Raw genomic sequence first — 17,690 nt, 5'->3', positions numbered from 1 at the left:
GCCAGGGGGTATGCCGTGGGGGATGCCGGGCGGCGGGCAGGGGAGCGGCGGGCAGTCAGCGCCCGGGTGGGGGGGTATGCCCCAGATGCAGCAGCAGATGATGCTGCAGCAGATGATGGGGATGATGTGGCAGGGCGGGATGCAGGGGGGGATGCAGCACGGTATGCATCCCGGGATGCAGGGGGGGTGCAGGGGTCACCGGGAGGGGACACGGTATATCGGCCCTCGCTTGATTTTTTGACGGCTTCGTCTCACACGTCGACCCCAGTGGATACGCTGTTCTCTGGCGATGACCTTCTGTCATTGCATGATATGGGGATCGATCTCGAGGATCCGGATACTCCCGTTCCGGCGAGGCGGGCCGCGCCGAAGAAGAAGACGAGGGGGAAGGTCAAGGCGGTCGGCGAGTCATCGCAGCCGGCGGTGACCATACCCCTGGCAGTGGACGGAGGATGAGTGCGGGGTGGCCAAGGGGTGGGTTGGAGGTGTGCGACGATCCGGTTGCAGTAACCCGGTAGCCGTCCACATGTGAAATCGGAAGTGCCTATAGGAAGACGCGCCCCGCGCGGGAAGGACTTCAACAACGAGGAGGTCCGGAAGGGGTGGGAGCGCACCATGGGCCGCGGTGGGCCGTTTCCCGGGTATTTGTACGCCAACGCCCTCCGTCGGCTCAGAAGTGGGCAGAATGAGGACGACGGCCGGAGGATAGCCGCGAGTCAGTTCCCCTTGTCGGGGAGGAAGTATAAGGAGTTCACCTTCCTCGGGAGTGCTTCTTGTTGGGCCGAAGCGACCTCGAGAAGCTCCGACGAGAGGGCGCGACGCTTTGGGTGGCCGAAGCGGTAGTTTCGATCAGACTATAAGCTAAAGCGACATACGGCGCAAAGTTAGCTAGCGGATCCCACGACCTCCCCCTGAGATGCTGGAAGCGGGCGCAACGGGCTGCGAGGGCGGATCCCCCCTATCGCCCCGCGAGGTCCAGTCCTCCGCCCTCCCACCCGCCCCCACTCGAGTACACTCTCCATTCGCGTAACCATACGCGGGATCGGATGTACAAGGTCTTCCAAGAGTGGAAGAACGCCACCTGACCCCACGGAGAAGATGTTTCTTCACGAGATGCTCGAGAGCATGCGTGTTGATTTGGAGATCGCGAGGGCACGGCTAGCGGGTTCCGACGTGGACTCGAGATACCACGGGTGGCGCAGCGGTAGCGGCGCGCGGCGACGCGACGGCGATGGCGATGAGGAGTAGTAGAGAGCGGCGGGGCTCGTGTATGGAAGCCCTTTTTTTTAAAAAAAAATCATGTACTTTTTTTTTAAAATCTTTGTACTTTTTTTTTAATGGAATGGATTATTTTTCCCGTATATGTGTCGTAAATTTAATTCCGTAATTTAATCATAATTTTAATTCCGTAAATGTAGTATATTTTGAATTATTTTTTGCGGCTGGCCTATGGCTGGCCTAAATCTGACGTGGCAGGTGAATTTTTTAGTGTTGCTGACGTGGCAGGGGAGAGAATGACTGACCTATTGCTGGCCTATGGCTGGCCTAAGTACCATTACGGATGCTCTTAATAAATTTTGAGGTATTAGAATTAACCCGATTATATAACAAAAAAAGTGTTAACATGAAAGGAAATGAGAGTGGTGATCAAGAATGATGCCTACATAGTGTATCTAAGTTTAAACATACTGTATTTCTCATTCACATGTAAATTAGTAGTAGTATTAAACTTGTAAAATAAAAAATGATGATTATGGGCTCGGATCATTTTCCAAATTATAACTTTCAAGTCAAATGCTGGCCCATATTTAATTGGGCCCAATAATTCAGGCCCAATTTAGCAACAGTCCATGTATATTTATTTGGGATTTGTAAAATTACAATATTTTTATATTTTCATGAAATAGAATTCATAATTTTATCTAATATATTGAATTTTTATGTACGTCATATTTTGTTGCATTTTATTTAAATGCAGGGACGAATTAATATGGGGACACTTTCGATATTTTTCTTCTAATATATAGCAAGTTATAATTTTTTTAATCCACATCGTTTTTATGTGAATATTGTGGATTATTTTATAATATAATTTAGTTAAAATTCTATTGTTTTAATTTATGTTATTTAATAATATCTAATAAGTACATTATACTACGACGTAAGCAAAAGCAAGTGCAAGTGCACTTTCTTTTATTGGATTAATCTTCTTTATATGTGAATTGGGTTAGTTTCTCGAGACTCTATAAATTAAAAGGTGAAAACCCCTATAAAAATAATTGAGAGTCTATAAATTAAAAGGTGAAAACCCTAAAGTTTGTGGACGTATTATTGAATTCTCCATTTTTCAAAAGAATAGGAGTATATATTATAAAGAGAAAATTAGATGTGACATGTATGGATCCACTTACATTTACATGACTATAATGTATGTAATAAAGAAGTGTACCTCACTAAAAAGAATAATACAAATTAGCTCACACTAGGACTAAACACAGACCATATTAATAAGAAAAAGGTACTATCACTATCATACTATTAATTTAGAAAATGAACTATTACTTATGAGTACTTATAAAACCTCAACATTAAAATATAAGTATATTTTTCTTTTAATTTTTTTTGGGTGGTGGGTAGATGGATCCCGAAATGCAGGGGGTTGGCCATGTGGTTGGATCAAATAATCTAAGCAAACAATTAATTTAAAATAAATTGTGAGTATGATGATGATTAAATACGGGTGCAACTACATAAAATTATTGCATTGTCACGTGAGAGCTCAACGGCTCTATGTTGGATTTAAATCAAAATCCTATTTAATTCGATTATCATAATTTTCAAATATTCAATTCTATCCCAATTCCTACCATTTTAGCATTTTAATTAAATTATATAAACCCTAAATTAATTACAAAAATACATAATATTTCAATTAAAAATTGAAAATATCGCATCAAAAAAATCATGAGCAAATCAACTTAAAGGAGACATTCAGATACGCAACGACAATTCAATCGTTTGGTATTTTTTTCAATTACATGTGATTGAGATTTTTTTATTCTTAAAATGGTGAGTTGATGAGATAAAATTGAATATTTATCCAAATAATCATGCCTCCTTAATCTAGTAAGCGAGACATTTCATGTTGATTAGATACTAAAGAATATCCTATCTCAATTTTTTATTATGTTAACATATTATATGAAAATTAAAGTACAATTACAGCATTTGATTTCACTTTTCTACCAGATCGAAGCTTTAAAGCCTATGTAATTATATAACAGAGTAATAATGATTAAAGATGACAATTGAGATGAGTATTCAATTAATGATATTAATTGTATCGTTGAAACATATAGTGAAAAGTTTTGTATCATGACACATAAATTGATAGTTATGGATTTATTTTCTCGATTCGTTATGCTTTGCGTCTATATAATATGATGTGTCAATCAGTTGATTTAATTGATTAGACATAATTATAATTTAATAAATATGGTTGATAAAAACAACATAGAAAATAAACACAAATATTATATGTAATGGTTAACATATAGAAAATAAACACAAATATAGGATCATCTCATTGGCAAATATATTGGAATAAGGACGAAGTTAAGAGAAACAATCAAACAATACATAAATGTGAATAATAATCATAACTATATAAATGAATGGGATAGTTTTAATATCACTAATTAATTTGCTATGTCGTATCACTATAATAATGAACAGTATTTAATTTGTTTGGAAAATTAAATCTCTCGAAATGCCTCCAAATTCACAAACAAGTTGTCATATAAATAATGTAAAAATCAATTTTAGATGATTGCTTTGATTTGTTATAATCTGAAATAAGAAACTATATATAATTTCTTCAAATTTGCACTCCATTTTTTATTAGCTAGATCATTCTCGTAGGAAATTTTTGCTGCAAAATTAGACAAACTTTGTCAATTAATAGTCTATGTGACTAAGGTACTTGTAGTCCAGGTACGTAACAATCCATTTGTTGTGAATTTTAATTTTTTTCCCCACAAATTAATGAACATTTACTAATTGTTTAAATGACCGATCAATTTGGTGCTGGCAGTCACATTTAATATCGCTTGCCTTTTTTTCAAATTTTTTTTTTTTTATCTTCTATCTCATTTAATTATGAAAGCGCTTAGACTTAGTCCCCTATAATCAAGACTAATACAGGACAGATTCATTAAAACTGTTTGAAAATATAAAATCGCAAATTTGTAATTTTATAAATTCTAATAATAATAAATAATAGCATTATTTAATATTCAAACAATTTAGATTATTGTTTATATTTATTCTATAAAATATTTTAACTTCAATGAAGTGTGAACAGAACTTTGTTTCCATAGTAGCATCACTCTGATAGTAACAAATAATTAGTTCGACTATTTTTTTTGGCTATCCATGTCCTTATAATTTTTTGGACGATCATACTATTAATTACTAATATCCTAAATTATTACTTAAATACTAATATGTAAGCTCTATGAAATGGGCTAAGATATTAAACATGAAAATAATAGCTGGATGCTGACAAAACTTTTTTTTTTTTTTGTTTTCCATAACAAAGTTGTATTTTTTTTTTCAAATATGCATCCATTAATTTAAATAGTTTACAGATCGGTTCAATATCACTCGAAGGCGTGGATATATTTTCAATATATAATAGTAAATGACATGAGTATTTTCATTTTAAATTAAATAATAATAAATCTGCAACATAGTACTTAAATATTTATTCCCTCTGGCTGGAAAAAATGTTGGCAGCGAATCTCATTAAGTCCTTATGTTTTGCTATAATAAAGTATTATATCCAAGCATTATCATTTGTCAATGCAATGAAATTAATAAAAACGCAAATAATTAAGAGAGTTATGAATTTCGAAATAATACACTTAATTGCGGCAAAGCAACATTATTTAAAACAATAATTTGGAATCACGATGATGGAATAATAAAGAATTACACGTGTTCAGGTTTTCATACTTTATTTTGTTGTGGAATTGTTTTATTTCGTGTACTTCGAATTTTGTAGAACTTTCATCTGTAATAAATAAGTTTACGTAATTAAATTATGTTTACTCGCGTCGTCATTGCTTTCGTTTCAGGGCATTTATATTCGATTTTAAAATAAAGGACTTGGTTTCATCATAAATAAATACGTGAAATGTAATAACAAAGAAACAAAAAAAAGTGCCAAAATAGTTTTAATTTTAGTAGTTAATGATTAGAGTTGATTCTTCTGTGAATAAATGTTACCGAAGATTATCGCAATAGTATAAATTTAGAAACAAAGTTGTTGAAATACACAAATAAGTAATACTAGTATGATAATTGATAAAGAAGAGTTCATAACTGCGAATTAGTAATTTTTAGTTACACTACTACTAATACTTAAAAGAATGAGATTTTGATTTCCCCTATCTAAAGTTGCATCTTTCAATGTTTATTGTAAAATTTATCATACGCATATTAGTTACTTGTAAAAAATAAACACAACAAAAAATATTAACACGATTTTGCAAATCAACTCACAAATTACTATTTTCATGTTAGAGAGTGGATTAGAAAGCGGTATCCCAAAATCTCAATCTTTCAAAAAACATATGCTTAAAGGTTGATACGGCATAAGTGCTTGGTCGAGACTCGATAGCTATGAAACTATGATGATCGGGGCGTTGATTTTGGGACTAGAGCCACTGGACGAAACATGTGCTGATTTTGAAGTTGATCAGGAGTTTTGGTGTCGATTCGAGTCGAACTTCCTACTAATTTGAAGTTATCATTGCCTATGTGCTTGTGATGTTTAGGGCGAAACTATCGTTTCAGTCGATGTATTATGATGGATGTGTTGCTAGGTGTATTATTGTTTAGCGTTTACAACTTTTTTTTTGGATTCTCCATCTGTTTTTATTTATGACCATATAGTTCTACACAAAAAAATGGAGTACAAAAAATGAAGTCGCTCAAAATTAGGTTAAAATCAAATGAGACAAATGAAGAAATGAATTAAAATTAAGAACAATTTAGCAAGTTGAAGTCTCCCTTTTATCCCTCTTCCGCCACCTCTTCTTCTTCCGCATCGAGAATCCCACAAATCTCAACAGCTTCTCTGATCCAGCGATCCCTTCCCACCACCATTTCTTTATTCTAATTTCTCACTCTCTCTCTTCTTCCCCTCTAGAGAGAGAGAGTGCGTGTGTGTGAACTGTGAAGCGTGCGTCTCTCTCACTCTTTTCCACCTGTGAGCTGTGTGACTTGTGAAGTGCAAATAAGAATATTCAATTCCCCCCATTTTCTTGATCTGCGCTTCACTTGCCCTCTCCCTCTCCCTCTCTCTCTCGTCACAACCTATGTTCTCTGCGCCATTAACGCCGCCTCGATCACTTCCCCAAAACTCTCGATTCGAAGAGCCATTTCTCCCAAACACGCACGAAATGTCACACAATCCGTATCGCAATTTGATTTTGTAGCCTCTTAAATTTGCTACACCGCCTCTCGTTTTAATACCAGCAATGTTGACCTGCATAGCTTGCTCCAACTCCAAGCAGCTCAACGGCAGCGGATCTCTCCGCCAGCCCCCGCCGGAGGAGGAAGATGACAACGCCGCCACTCCTTCCACCAAGCAAGCAATCAAATCCCTCACCTCTCAGGTATACATCGACTTTCGTCGCAATTCTCGCTCAGTTTAATTTATTCGACTGATTTTCGTCATGATTAGTTAATTCTGTCAGCGCTGACTTAACTGAGAGTGTGATGATTCGAGAAATTAACTGATTTCTTTTTTTTTTTTTGAGAAATGGAGATTTCGTGTTGCATAATTTGTTGCTCGTGCAGAGTGTGATGATTCGAGTGAAATGCTGTTCTAATTTTGCGTAGATTCGAGGAATTAATCGATTTCTGTTTTTTTAGAAACGGAGATTTCTTGATGCAGAATTTGTGTCATGTGTTTCAGATCAAGGACATGGCGGTTAAGGCATCGGGAGCGTACAAGAACTGCAAGCCGTGTTCGGGCTCATCGGGCCCGAAACGGTCCCGGGCCTACGTGGATTCCGACACGGGCTCGGTGTCGGGGAGGTTTTACGGCTCGTATCGGAGGCCAGCTAGCTTGAACTCGACACCACGGCTGCGGGGGAAGGAGCTGGAAGCCAAGCTGAAAGCCCTCTCGAGCGGCTCGGCTACGCCAGCTTCCGTGAGCGGGAGAACAGAGTCGTTGTTCATGGAGGAAGACGAGGCGAAGGAGTGGGTGGCTCAAGTCGAGCCGGGGGTGCTAATTACATTCGTTTCATTGCCTCAAGGTGGAAATGATCTAAAAAGGATTCGATTTAGGTAATGAATTTGTGGATTTCTGGTTTTGATTGCTTGTGTTTGAATTCGAGTCCATTATTTGTGTCTCATTCCGCGACTGGAAAATTGCTAGACGCTAAACGAGACATGAATTGGAACAGCAATTGTGCACTAGATGATCTCATGCTTATAATTGTTGGATAGATCAATGCCTCATAACATGTTTAGCATGTTTTGGGGAGTGTTGTATGCTTTTTTGAGAGGATAGTGTTGCTTATAATTTGGAACTTTTTGTACCTATGTGAAGTTATGTGGCTAAATAGTGCTAAAATTGGCAGGTTAGAGATGTGGGCTCAGTTTAAGATTTGTTTTTAGTGTGAGATCAATATTTGAACAGTGCTTTGTTTGTTCTTGTTTTCTCGGTTGCAACTTGTTTTGTGGGTCACTCCTTGGAGTTTTTCTTGTTTGCATTTTGATTACTTTCCTAATAGTGATTGCTATACCACATTTGATCTACAATCTGAAAGTAATGATTTGCTTTGGGCTTAAAGTCTATTTGTGGCTCAGAATGTTAAGGCTGATAGGTCATTGTCTTGATCTCTTGGAGGGGCCTGTTTGTGTGTTCTTATTTTCTTTTTCTTGTGTGAAATTGGATAAGCTGACAAAATTTGTACGTATAGAACACATGTTAGACAGATATAATTATCAATAAAAATTGAGAAAAAGTAGAGAAATTTCCGAAAGCAGTTGGTGGGAGTCGAACCTGATGCTCGAAAGGTCGTGTATGTTTTGGCTTTTAATTTTAAAATCTACAGTGGTGTGGGTGAATTGAATGGGGCATGTGAGGCCACACTGAGCAACACTAACCCCCAATTTATGGAGGTGGCCCCTTAAAATAATGGTGGGCCTAAAGAACAATTGGATTCTTGACTAATGACTGCTGGCTTATTTAATTCAATATCAACTTAGTCACTGTCCACATGATCTGAATTGGATATTTTTGAAGGGGCAGGACTGCTGAATCTAGTTGGTTAAGAACTGGAAAAAATTTAATACTGTTAATACACAAGAAGAAAAAAAGAAAGAAAGAAAAGCTATGATGGACCAAAGTGTGATGTACTTTATAGTCCTTTTTATGTGTCTTGCAGCCTTTTCTCTTTTGATTTCTGAGTTTATCAATTTTTTTTAACACTTAGATCTACTTAAATTTCTATTATTATCTTGACATGCTGATAATACACTTTTGAAGTTTGGCAGACTTTCACATGGATGTTAGATGTTCTCCTGTAGTGGTTGGATTTTGACTTTCGTTGAGGAATCTGAAAATATATACTGCCATGCTGGAGTTAATGGCATTCTGCTAATTCTGATATTTTCTTTTATCATTTGGTGCATTAATCGCAGTCTTGGTTTCTAGTCTAGTCGAGAAAAAGATACGAATGTTATGTATGAGAGGATTAGAAGTGAAGTAGCCAATGCATCGAACTTCTAAAACGCCTCTCATCATCTGCTTCCGTATCTAAATCTCTTGACTGTTTTTCTGGGTGGTGTTCACAGCCGAGAGATCTTTGACAAGTGGCAAGCTCAACAATGGTGGGGAGAGAACTATGATAAAGTAATGGAACTGTACAATGTTCAAAGGTTTAGCAATCATGAAGCGCCGCTGTCTACTCCAGCACGGTCAATAGATGAGGTTTGCTTCAAACTTTGTGTCCTAAATGAAGAGTTCTGATCTCCACTTCTGAGAAAAAAGAATTACTACTACTATTTTATTAGATTGAGCTACTTTAGAAAATGATTGCACTAATTAGACATGTTCTCTCTCAGAACTCAAAACTTGAATCTGCTGAAGACAGCCCTGTGACACCTCAGTTGAACAAAGAGCATCTACCCCGTCATTTCAGTCGCACAGCAGGAGTGGGTTATTCATCATCAGAATCATTAGAAAACCACCCCATGAAACCTGGAAGTTACCATGAGTCAGCTGGTCCTAATTCAACCCCAAAGCTCTCCAGCATCAGCGCTGCTAAAACCGAGACATCATCCATAGATGCTTCTGCACGTTCGAGTTCATCAAGGGAGATTGATCACTCAGGAGAACTGTCTGTGAGCAATGCTAGTGATTTAGAGACCGAGTGGGTTGAGCAAGACGAGCCTGGAGTCTACATTACTATCAGAGCTTTGCCTGGCGGTGCTCGTGAGCTCAGAAGAGTCAGATTCAGGTGGCTGATTCTCTCTCTATATGCATGCATATTAACTACTACTACTACTTACCTAACTTTTGATAGAAAAGGGGTAAAAACTTATCAGAAGATAACACAATCAAAATTTGAAACATATAATTTCTGGATAGCTTAACATCATATCCCAACATAGTCACCATGTATTTGCTCACCGATTTCTTGAAATCTAACACGAAAGTGGTTTGATGCAGCCGTGAAAAGTTTGGAGAAACGCAAGCAAGAGTGTGGTGGGAAGCAAACAGAACTAGGATTCAACAGCAATACCTGTAATCTGCTAAAATAAAGTAGGTGAAAAAACTCAGCTGTCTTTGAATTCTTTTGCAAGTAGGTTTCTGTAATGGTTCATTGGTGATGCATTTTCTCCATTGTTTCTGGTGCAAGCTTCACCAACTCGTCTTTTGGGCTTGTCTGAGTTTTGTGAATGAGAGTTGCACGCGAATCGCTTCGTCTCTGGTTCGTAGTTTTTGCTTTACATTTGAAACTCTGCGCAGCTACTTTTGTTGGTGTAAATGGTCAGATGAATCCAGTTTGTTGTGATTGTTTTAGTTAGATTTCTGAACATTTTCCTATATTTAGATGCCATTTCGGGAAGCTAAATATGAGTAATTATAATGCATGATCTTTGAAATATCAGAATAATATAATCATATTCATCACCTTATTGTAAATGAATTTCCATAATTGTTTTGACGAAAACAATTTAAGGTACCACTATATTGCATTTTCAGAAAAATGTTAGAACTAATATTTGGGGTGAGAGAAGAATTTAAAGTTTGATCAACGAACGAAATTGAATTACTATGAAATTCTACTACCAATTATGGATGTCAATTGGGCTATTCCATGATGAAAACACACTCATGTTTTCTTGCAACTACACGACAGTAGTGAGAATCCTTCATTGACCATTCTTGTAAATTTGCCCCTTCGAAATTAACTGTGCATTCTTACTAGTAATTGTTAGTGTTATGTATGAAAAATTATACGCTACCATTGCTACTACCGAATATGAGCACCACACTTGTTTAAGACATATTTAGGATTGTTTGTTTTATATATACATTTAGTTAGATTTTAATTCATTAAAAATGTTATGAACATTTTTAATTTTATAATTTTAATAAAAATCAAAACTCGATTTGTTCGTTCTATAATATTAAATAAAACGAATAAAATGACAAATCAAACTTTGATTTTTATGAAAAATTTAAATTCGAGTCAATAACATTGTGTATTATACACAAACCAAATGATTAATACAAAATAAACGGTGCTAAAAAGGATCTTTTTCTTATTTAAAATGTCTGAATTATCAAAAATAATTTATTAAATTATAAAATTGTGTCCATTTACTGCCCTAAAAAATCATAACGTATGTCACAATGTGATTTATAGTTTTACCATTTTAAAAATATATTACTAAAATGATGGCTTTGTAGTCTAATAGTATATAAAAGATTCGATGTATGACAATTGTAAACAAAAATTGACAACTCAAAGTTTAATTAAATAATATTAGAATAGGTATAAAGAGACATTCCAATAATGAAAATGTGTAAAAAAATTTGATAGTATTGTAATATATAAACTTTACACAATTAGTTTTAGAGCATCTCCGGTGGCGGACTTCCCACAAAAACTTCCTGTCACGTCATCACTAGGACTTCCCGCAATAAAATTAAATTCACAATTATTCAATTTACAATTTTCAATTTACGGAATTAAAATTTCGACACAAATACGAACGGGGAAATGCGAATATTTCATTAAAAAAAACATACATTATTCGAAAAAAAAATTTGAATTTTAACTCGGACGTCCGACTGACGCCACAATGGCGGACGTCCGGTCGGACGTCGCGCGGATATCCGAGGATATCCGACGTCCTCACGGGACGTCTGTGTCTGACTTATTTTGTTCCAATGGCGGACGTCTTGGTTGCCCGTTGCGGAAGTCCGCCTGAACGTCTGCTATTGGAGATGCTAAGATTGAGTTCTCAATTTTAAGTATTTTCCAATTTTCATAATCTTAAAATATTGTCAATCATATAAATGTAGCACGTGCGCACCACTAATAAAATCACATAAATGATTAACAATCACCAAAAATTTAATCATCAAATAATCAAGTCGACCAACAAGGGTACTTCTGTACTTTCACTACCCTTAAATCAGCAACTGCTGGCACACTTCCACTTCCATTTTCTCATTTTAGTTTTTAAAATTACCCCCAAATTTTCGCCATCATTGAAAACCTAATTTCCTCAAAACCCTCGCTCCCAAACCCCTCTCTCACAGTCGTTCTTCTTCTTCCTCCTCCAATCCAAAGCCCCATTCAATCCAAAACCACAGTATCATCAAATTAGGTTCGTCATCGGATTCATTTTTTCCGATTTTATCCTCGACGAAGTGGCTCTCGCGTTCTGACAGCTGATCCTCTCTCGATTGGAGATGGTATCCGGTGCAAGAATCGACGGCGGGGCGCAGGTCTTATCGGCGGGGGTGCGGAGAACTATTCAATCGATTAAAGAAATTGTGGGGAACCACTCTGATGCTGATATTTACGTGGCGCTTAAAGAGGCCAACATGGATCCTAACGAAACCACCCAGAAACTGCTCAATCAAGGTCCATTTTGTTGAAATATTTTCAATTTTTGACGCTGTATATCCTTTTCTGTTCTGTTGTCTTTTTTTTTTTCAATTTTGGGTGGGATTCTTGTGTTTTGAAAATTTTGATCATGGGTAGCTGTACAATATTGAAAATTTTCGGTTAGTGCATGAAGATTCTTGTCGTTGCTGTACAATGCATGTAGAATAAGAGAAGTAATCTTTAAAATTGAAATCTTGGTGGCAGGTGGAGTGCATTTCATTCGAATTTCATATTTTTTAAATCAGCTGCAGATATTAGTTGTCGCTTTTACACAAGCTACAAATAGTTGTCGGCACTGCATTGTCACATGAAATAGTGGTAGCTTAAATAACCTTTTTTTTGGTAATCACCCTCGTAATTCATTGCTTGGGATAATGGAGGACATATAAAGAATAGGAAAAGAAAGCATATTCATCCACAATGAAACAAAAATTTAACCTTATACAGTATTATAGTAGAAAGTAGAAATCCTGTTCTTTAAGGGCATCGGTTTATTCCTCTAGACCCCCCATCTAATCGTCTACACTTCAAATCTCACAACTACATCTTCTAGCGTTTGATTCATCGTTTACCATAGAAAAGTCAATCTTGTTTTCTTTGCCCTATATTCTCTTGTACAAAGTACTTTATACCACCAGTTGATTGTCATGCAGATCCATTCCACGAGGTGAAGAGAAGAAGAGATAGGAAGAAAGAGGTATATATGACAGTCTCTTCTTGTTATATTTTGATATACCCAAACACAATACTATGATACATGAAGTGTGAACTTATTAATGTTCTATTTGCTGACCCAGAATCCAGTGCAAAATAGTTTCATTCCTGTGGAGCCCAAGAAAAACAATGATGTCGAACGTATGCCCGTCAAGTATAATACATATTCTGACCGTAGTTCTCGAAGAGGCGGAACCACTCGAAATGCTGCATCTGGTAATAACATCCCGTCAAAATGTTCTGTGTTTTAACTGCTTGTGGTCTAAAACACCACTAGTAAATATTGTCTTCATTTTTTGTTTGCTCCATGTCTCATTTAATTTATTTAACGTGCTTTAACTAGATGCAAGGGGAAGTCGAGAGTTCCGTGTTGTTCGTGACAATAGAGTAAATCATAACAGCATCACAGATTCAAAGCCTGGACTTAATTCAATTTCAACAAGTCCAGGGGTGATCTCTAGTGGGCCAATGAAGAGGTACTAATAGTTAATTTGAATTTTACTTGATCTAGTTGTGCTTTCATTGTCTGTACCTTGTTCAAAATGCTGGTACAGTTCAGTTATAAGATATATGTTTCTCATGAATGAGCTATTGCATCATCTAGGTGGTGTTTAAGATGTCCATTGATTTAATTGATTAGGAGAAATTTAATGTAATAATTTCTGTATGATTGTACTGTTTTAGATATTGGTCAATATGAGTCATATGACCTGTTATATTTAGCTGTATGCGAGGAAGAAAAGTTGTCGATTCCACCTCTAGAGCTAAACCAGTTTTTATATAATTTGTGTTACATGAATAGCTTTCTGAGATTCTTCTTTAACAGTGGTCCTCCTAGTGGTTCTGGACCTCAAGCACCTGCTGTAGGTCAGCATTCTTCTCAGCCTGCTAAGAGTGCTGCTGATTCACAAACCAGGCAAACTAAGAATGCTGCTTCAGTTGGTAATGGCAGGAAAGAAATGGTTGGGGAGAAGCGCCTTCCTGTTCCAAGTGCTATTTCACGTGTGCAAACAAAGGCAAATGCTCCCCAGCTGCAATCTACAAATTCATCTAGTAGTACTGTCGTGGGTGTTTATTCATCCTCATCTGATCCTGTTCACGTACCATCCCTACATTCTAGACCTGCTGCCAATGTCGGGGCCATCAGACGGGAGGTCGGGGTTGTGGGATCACGGCACCAATCATCTGAAAATTCTCCAAAACCATCTTCATCTCAAGTCACTTCTCTGTCAAATACGCATTCCGCACGAGATGGTCAATCACGAGAGTCTGCGAGATCATTCAATGCTACATCAAAGAATGACCACTCAAACCAAAATGTGGCACCTGACTCTGCTATAGCTGGTCCACCTGCTGGCAGATCATTTTCCAGTAATTCGTATGGTAGCCGTCCTCATCAACTCATGGGTCACCAAAAAGGTAAGATATGAATTTTGCAATCCCCCAGATAGTGTATAAGTGAGTAGTGATAAAGTTGAATACCTGACTTCCCTATGAATATTAGTCAATATCTATCAGGATGGTGCTACCCTCCTCTAGTTGTTTCCTTATACTACGTTTAGTGTCTGCTGGCAGCTGGTGAACTTACCAAATCTTTCTGCTGTAGCTCCTCAGCCCAATAAGGAATGGAAGCCAAAAGCAAGTGTAAAACCAAATGCCAATGGCCCTGGAGTTATTGGTAGTCCTGCAAAAACAGTCTCTCCTCCTGCTAATAATCCAGAAGACACAATAAAGGAAGCAGCGGATATACAAGATAACATGTCACCATTGAATCTTTCTAAAAGTGAGAATGTGATTATAGCTGCACATATCCGTGTTTCCGAGGCTGACAGACGCCGGCTGACCTTTGGCAGCCTGGGCAACGAGTTTGACACTTCTTCAAATTTAGTTGGCGTAGCTGCAAATGACATAGAAGAATTATCCTCCGATCCATCTGGAAGGTTTTTTTCTTTTATAATTTTGTCAGATGTTTTATGAAATTCGTCTTCATGTTTGATATCTGTAATCTGCTTGCACTTTTTTACTAGTTTACTTGCACTGTTTCTTGGAAAGTTAGTCAATTTCTTAGACTCCTAGTCAAAAGGACTAAAGCAATGTAATTTTGTAGTGTTCCAGTTTCTTCCGCTGAAGCTTCAGGAGATGAACCTGTTACTACCAAACAATCAGAGGTGGCAGATGACTCTGGCCGAAGTTCAGAATCTAACTCTCCTGTTTCAGGTGATCTGTCAAATCTGACTGTAAAGAACAACTCTTCAAGTCCACAGAACCTGAATGACTATGCTGATGTTGGCTTGATGCCAGGCAACAGCCCATCATATACTCCTGAATCACTACAGCAGCAGGATACGTCTGAATTGCCAAGCTTCGCGGTGAGTCTGAATTCTCTCATTTACAACCCATTGGACAGACCCCGAAATTGATCAACTTCCTTTGACTCAATTGCTGTATTCATAAGAGAAGCTGCAACATGTTTTATTGTTTTTACTGCCTTCAGGGTTATGATCCCCAAATGGCTTATGATATGTCATACTTCCACCCGGTTGTTGATGAAACTGTTAACGGGCAAGGTCTTCCGTCATCCCAAGAGGTTAGAATCGAACTATTGTATGCCATTAGTTAATTAAGTGTGAATTCTTTTTTGTCTTGTCACCCATGCATGCACTCATGCTGTTGCACAGAAACCCACCTATATACACTCTGATGCAGTTGTACTTATAATCACACACATTGTGGTCACTTTATTGCTCCCAGCATGAATGCTAATAATCCCTGTACTTGGATTTGTTTTAGTCCACAAATATTTAGCTTCTCATATACTTCGTGCTGCATAAAAATAACGTAGTTGGGTTGGGAGATTTCTTTTGTGTATTTATTTCAGAAACTAGGAATCCTTGAAGTTTCACAATGCTACCCACTACAGTGAGTTTGTTACCTGTCAATTTGAGTCCTTACAGAAGGTTGATAGATATCTAGATTTTTTTTGTATCCTCGTTGTGCTGTATACACTAATGTTTTTATATTTGGTTTTGTTTTATACCAGTTCTAAACTTTATATTCTTTTTTCATCTTCTTGTGCACACAGGTCCGTGGTGCACATGCAGCAAATGCTGTTCCAGCGTCGACAATTAAAATGGTACAACAGCAGCAACAACAGCAGCAGCAACAGCAGCAGCAACAGCAGCAGCAGCAGCAACAGCAGCTTGCCCAGATGTATTCCCATCTTCATGTCTCCCATTTTGCTAACCTCATGCCGTATCGACAATTCATGCCTCCTGTCTATGTTCCGCCAATGCATGTCCCTGGTTACTCTAATAGTCCCGCCTATCCTCATCCCTCAAATGGCAGCAGCTACTTGCTGATGCCTGGGAATAGCTCCCATCTAACTCCAAGTGGCGTCAAGTATGGTATCCAACAGTTCAAGCCTGTCCCTACTGGTAGTCCTACTGGGTTTGGAAATTTCACCAGTCCTGCTGGTTATGCCATCAATGCTCCTGGGGTTGTTGCAAGCACTGCAGGCCATGATGATTTGTCTCGTATCAAGTATAAAGATAGTCTATACATTCCAAACCCTCAGGTAACAAAAATGAACACCCATCGTTCAATTAATTGATATTAGGCTGTATGCCATGCTTCTCTTTCAAGCAGTCTCTGCGAACACCACACTATAGGTGTGGGAGAAAATTAAAATTGTCTACCCATTCTAAACTCCCTCCTCTTTACATGTTCTAAAATACAGGCTGAGACCTCTGAAATATGGATGAACCCAAGGGATGTTTCTGGTATGCAGTCCTCATATTACAACGTGCCTGTTCAGTCTCCTCATCCAACTGCCTATTTGACATCGCACAGCGGACATGCTTCTTTCAATGCAGCCGCGGCTGCTGCCCAATCCTCCCATATGCAGTTCCCAGGCATGTACCATCCTTCCCCACAGCCCCCTACCATGGCAAGTCCTCATCACATGAGCCCTGCCATTGGCGGTAATGTGGGAGTTGGTGTGGCAGCTCCGGCTCCCGGAGCACAAGTGGGTGCGTACCAGCAACCTCAGTTGGGCCACTTGAATTGGACTGGTAATTTCTGAATAGAGTTCATTAGAGCCTCTGGCTTCCAAGGATTGACATTAGCTATTAAATGTGAAGAATGCTAGCGTTCCAAATCAATGCATTAAGTTGTGTTGCCATCTTGTCTCTCTAATTCTTTTTTTACTCACAAGAAGCTCTATTATTAAAAGATAAGTATCTGGTTCTTGCCTATAGTTCCATGTTAGTCCGACCAAAAACCACACAATTTTCTGTAGCAAAGTGTCGAGTCTCTATGCATTTTGGAAGTATTTTGTGACAATTCTTTTTCGAATGCCTCGTACATAAAAAAAATATCATTCCCTAGTCACTATAGAGCATTTGCACTAGAGAACAAGATTGTAGTCTTTAGTAACAACTCTTGTCGTTTTTGTCTTTAAAGCGTGCGTGTTAAGGTTAAAGCGAAGGGTACTACTAGACAAATGGGATTAATAAGTTGGGAATTGCAAAGGTAGAGAGACATGGCTTTTGTCTTAGCTTTAGAAAAAGAAAACCTGCAAAGCGCACGAGCCTCGGATCACTCCCACCCCCCTGCTATTTTTGTTTTGAAATTTTGGGCTTTCTCATGCATCATCTTTCATTGATCACATTCTCTTTATTCTGTTGCTTCTACTAAAAAGCTTGTGTGTGTGTGTGAACAATGGAATGATCATGTCATGGTGCCCTTTTGTCAGGGAAAGAAAAGGTA

General features: G+C 38.0%; 2 protein-coding genes across 5 annotated transcripts; both read left to right on the top strand.

Annotated features, from left to right (window-relative positions):
• Nucleotides 1-6,106: 6,106 nt before the first annotated feature.
• On the top strand, nt 6,107-10,109 carry LOC125207847 (protein Brevis radix-like 2). 3 transcript variants are annotated; one of them, XM_048107347.1, is made up of 6 exons: nt 6,107-6,683; nt 6,965-7,359; nt 8,875-9,010; nt 9,145-9,539; nt 9,752-9,844; nt 9,942-10,109. In XM_048107347.1, the coding sequence occupies exons 1-5, from the start codon at nt 6,546-6,548 to the stop codon at nt 9,828-9,830; spliced, it is 1,143 nt and encodes a 380-aa protein (XP_047963304.1). In that variant the 5' UTR covers nt 6,107-6,545; the 3' UTR covers nt 9,831-9,844; nt 9,942-10,109. The 3 variants fall into 3 exon arrangements, with proteins under 3 accessions (XP_047963304.1, XP_047963303.1, XP_047963305.1); XM_048107346.1 differs by having other exon boundaries at nt 6,108-6,683; nt 9,752-10,109; XM_048107348.1 differs by having other exon boundaries at nt 6,110-6,683; nt 6,986-7,359; nt 9,752-10,109.
• A 1,674-nt stretch (nt 10,110-11,783) lies between these two features.
• LOC125205434 (GBF-interacting protein 1-like) lies at nt 11,784-17,103 on the top strand. 2 transcript variants are annotated; one of them, XM_048104360.1, is made up of 11 exons: nt 11,784-12,185; nt 12,863-12,906; nt 13,007-13,139; nt 13,267-13,399; nt 13,750-14,342; nt 14,530-14,863; nt 15,031-15,140; nt 15,225-15,292; nt 15,418-15,510; nt 16,006-16,497; nt 16,660-17,103. In XM_048104360.1, the coding sequence occupies exons 1-11, from the start codon at nt 12,011-12,013 to the stop codon at nt 17,002-17,004; spliced, it is 2,520 nt and encodes an 839-aa protein (XP_047960317.1). In that variant the 5' UTR covers nt 11,784-12,010; the 3' UTR covers nt 17,005-17,103. The 2 variants fall into 2 exon arrangements, with proteins under 2 accessions (XP_047960317.1, XP_047960316.1); XM_048104359.1 differs by having other exon boundaries at nt 15,031-15,292.
• The last annotated feature ends 587 nt before the right edge of the window (nt 17,104-17,690 follow it).

Source organism: Salvia hispanica, chromosome 2, assembly GCF_023119035.1.
Source record: "Salvia hispanica cultivar TCC Black 2014 chromosome 2, UniMelb_Shisp_WGS_1.0, whole genome shotgun sequence".
NCBI lineage: Eukaryota > Viridiplantae > Streptophyta > Magnoliopsida > Lamiales > Lamiaceae > Salvia > Salvia hispanica.
Note: the sequence above shows the minus strand (reverse complement) of the source record. Positions and strands in the feature narration are given on the sequence as shown.

Bases quoted from the DNA above. Each gene is read 5' to 3' on its own strand.
- LOC125207847 (XM_048107347.1), top strand. From the start codon at position 6,546: ATGTTGACCTGCATAGCTTGCTCCAACTCCAAGCAGCTCAACGGCAGC. The intron at 6,684-6,964 runs GTATACATCGAC...TTCTTGATGCAG, and splicing joins TCAAATCCCTCACCTCTCAG to AATTTGTGTCATGTGTTTCA. The intron at 9,540-9,751 runs GTGGCTGATTCT...GGTTTGATGCAG, and splicing joins CTCAGAAGAGTCAGATTCAG to CCGTGAAAAGTTTGGAGAAA.
- LOC125205434 (XM_048104359.1), top strand. From the start codon at position 12,011: ATGGTATCCGGTGCAAGAATCGACGGCGGGGCGCAGGTCTTATCGGCG. The intron at 12,186-12,862 runs GTCCATTTTGTT...ATTGTCATGCAG, and splicing joins CCAGAAACTGCTCAATCAAG to ATCCATTCCACGAGGTGAAG. The intron at 14,864-15,030 runs GTTTTTTTCTTT...GTAATTTTGTAG, and splicing joins TCCTCCGATCCATCTGGAAG to TGTTCCAGTTTCTTCCGCTG.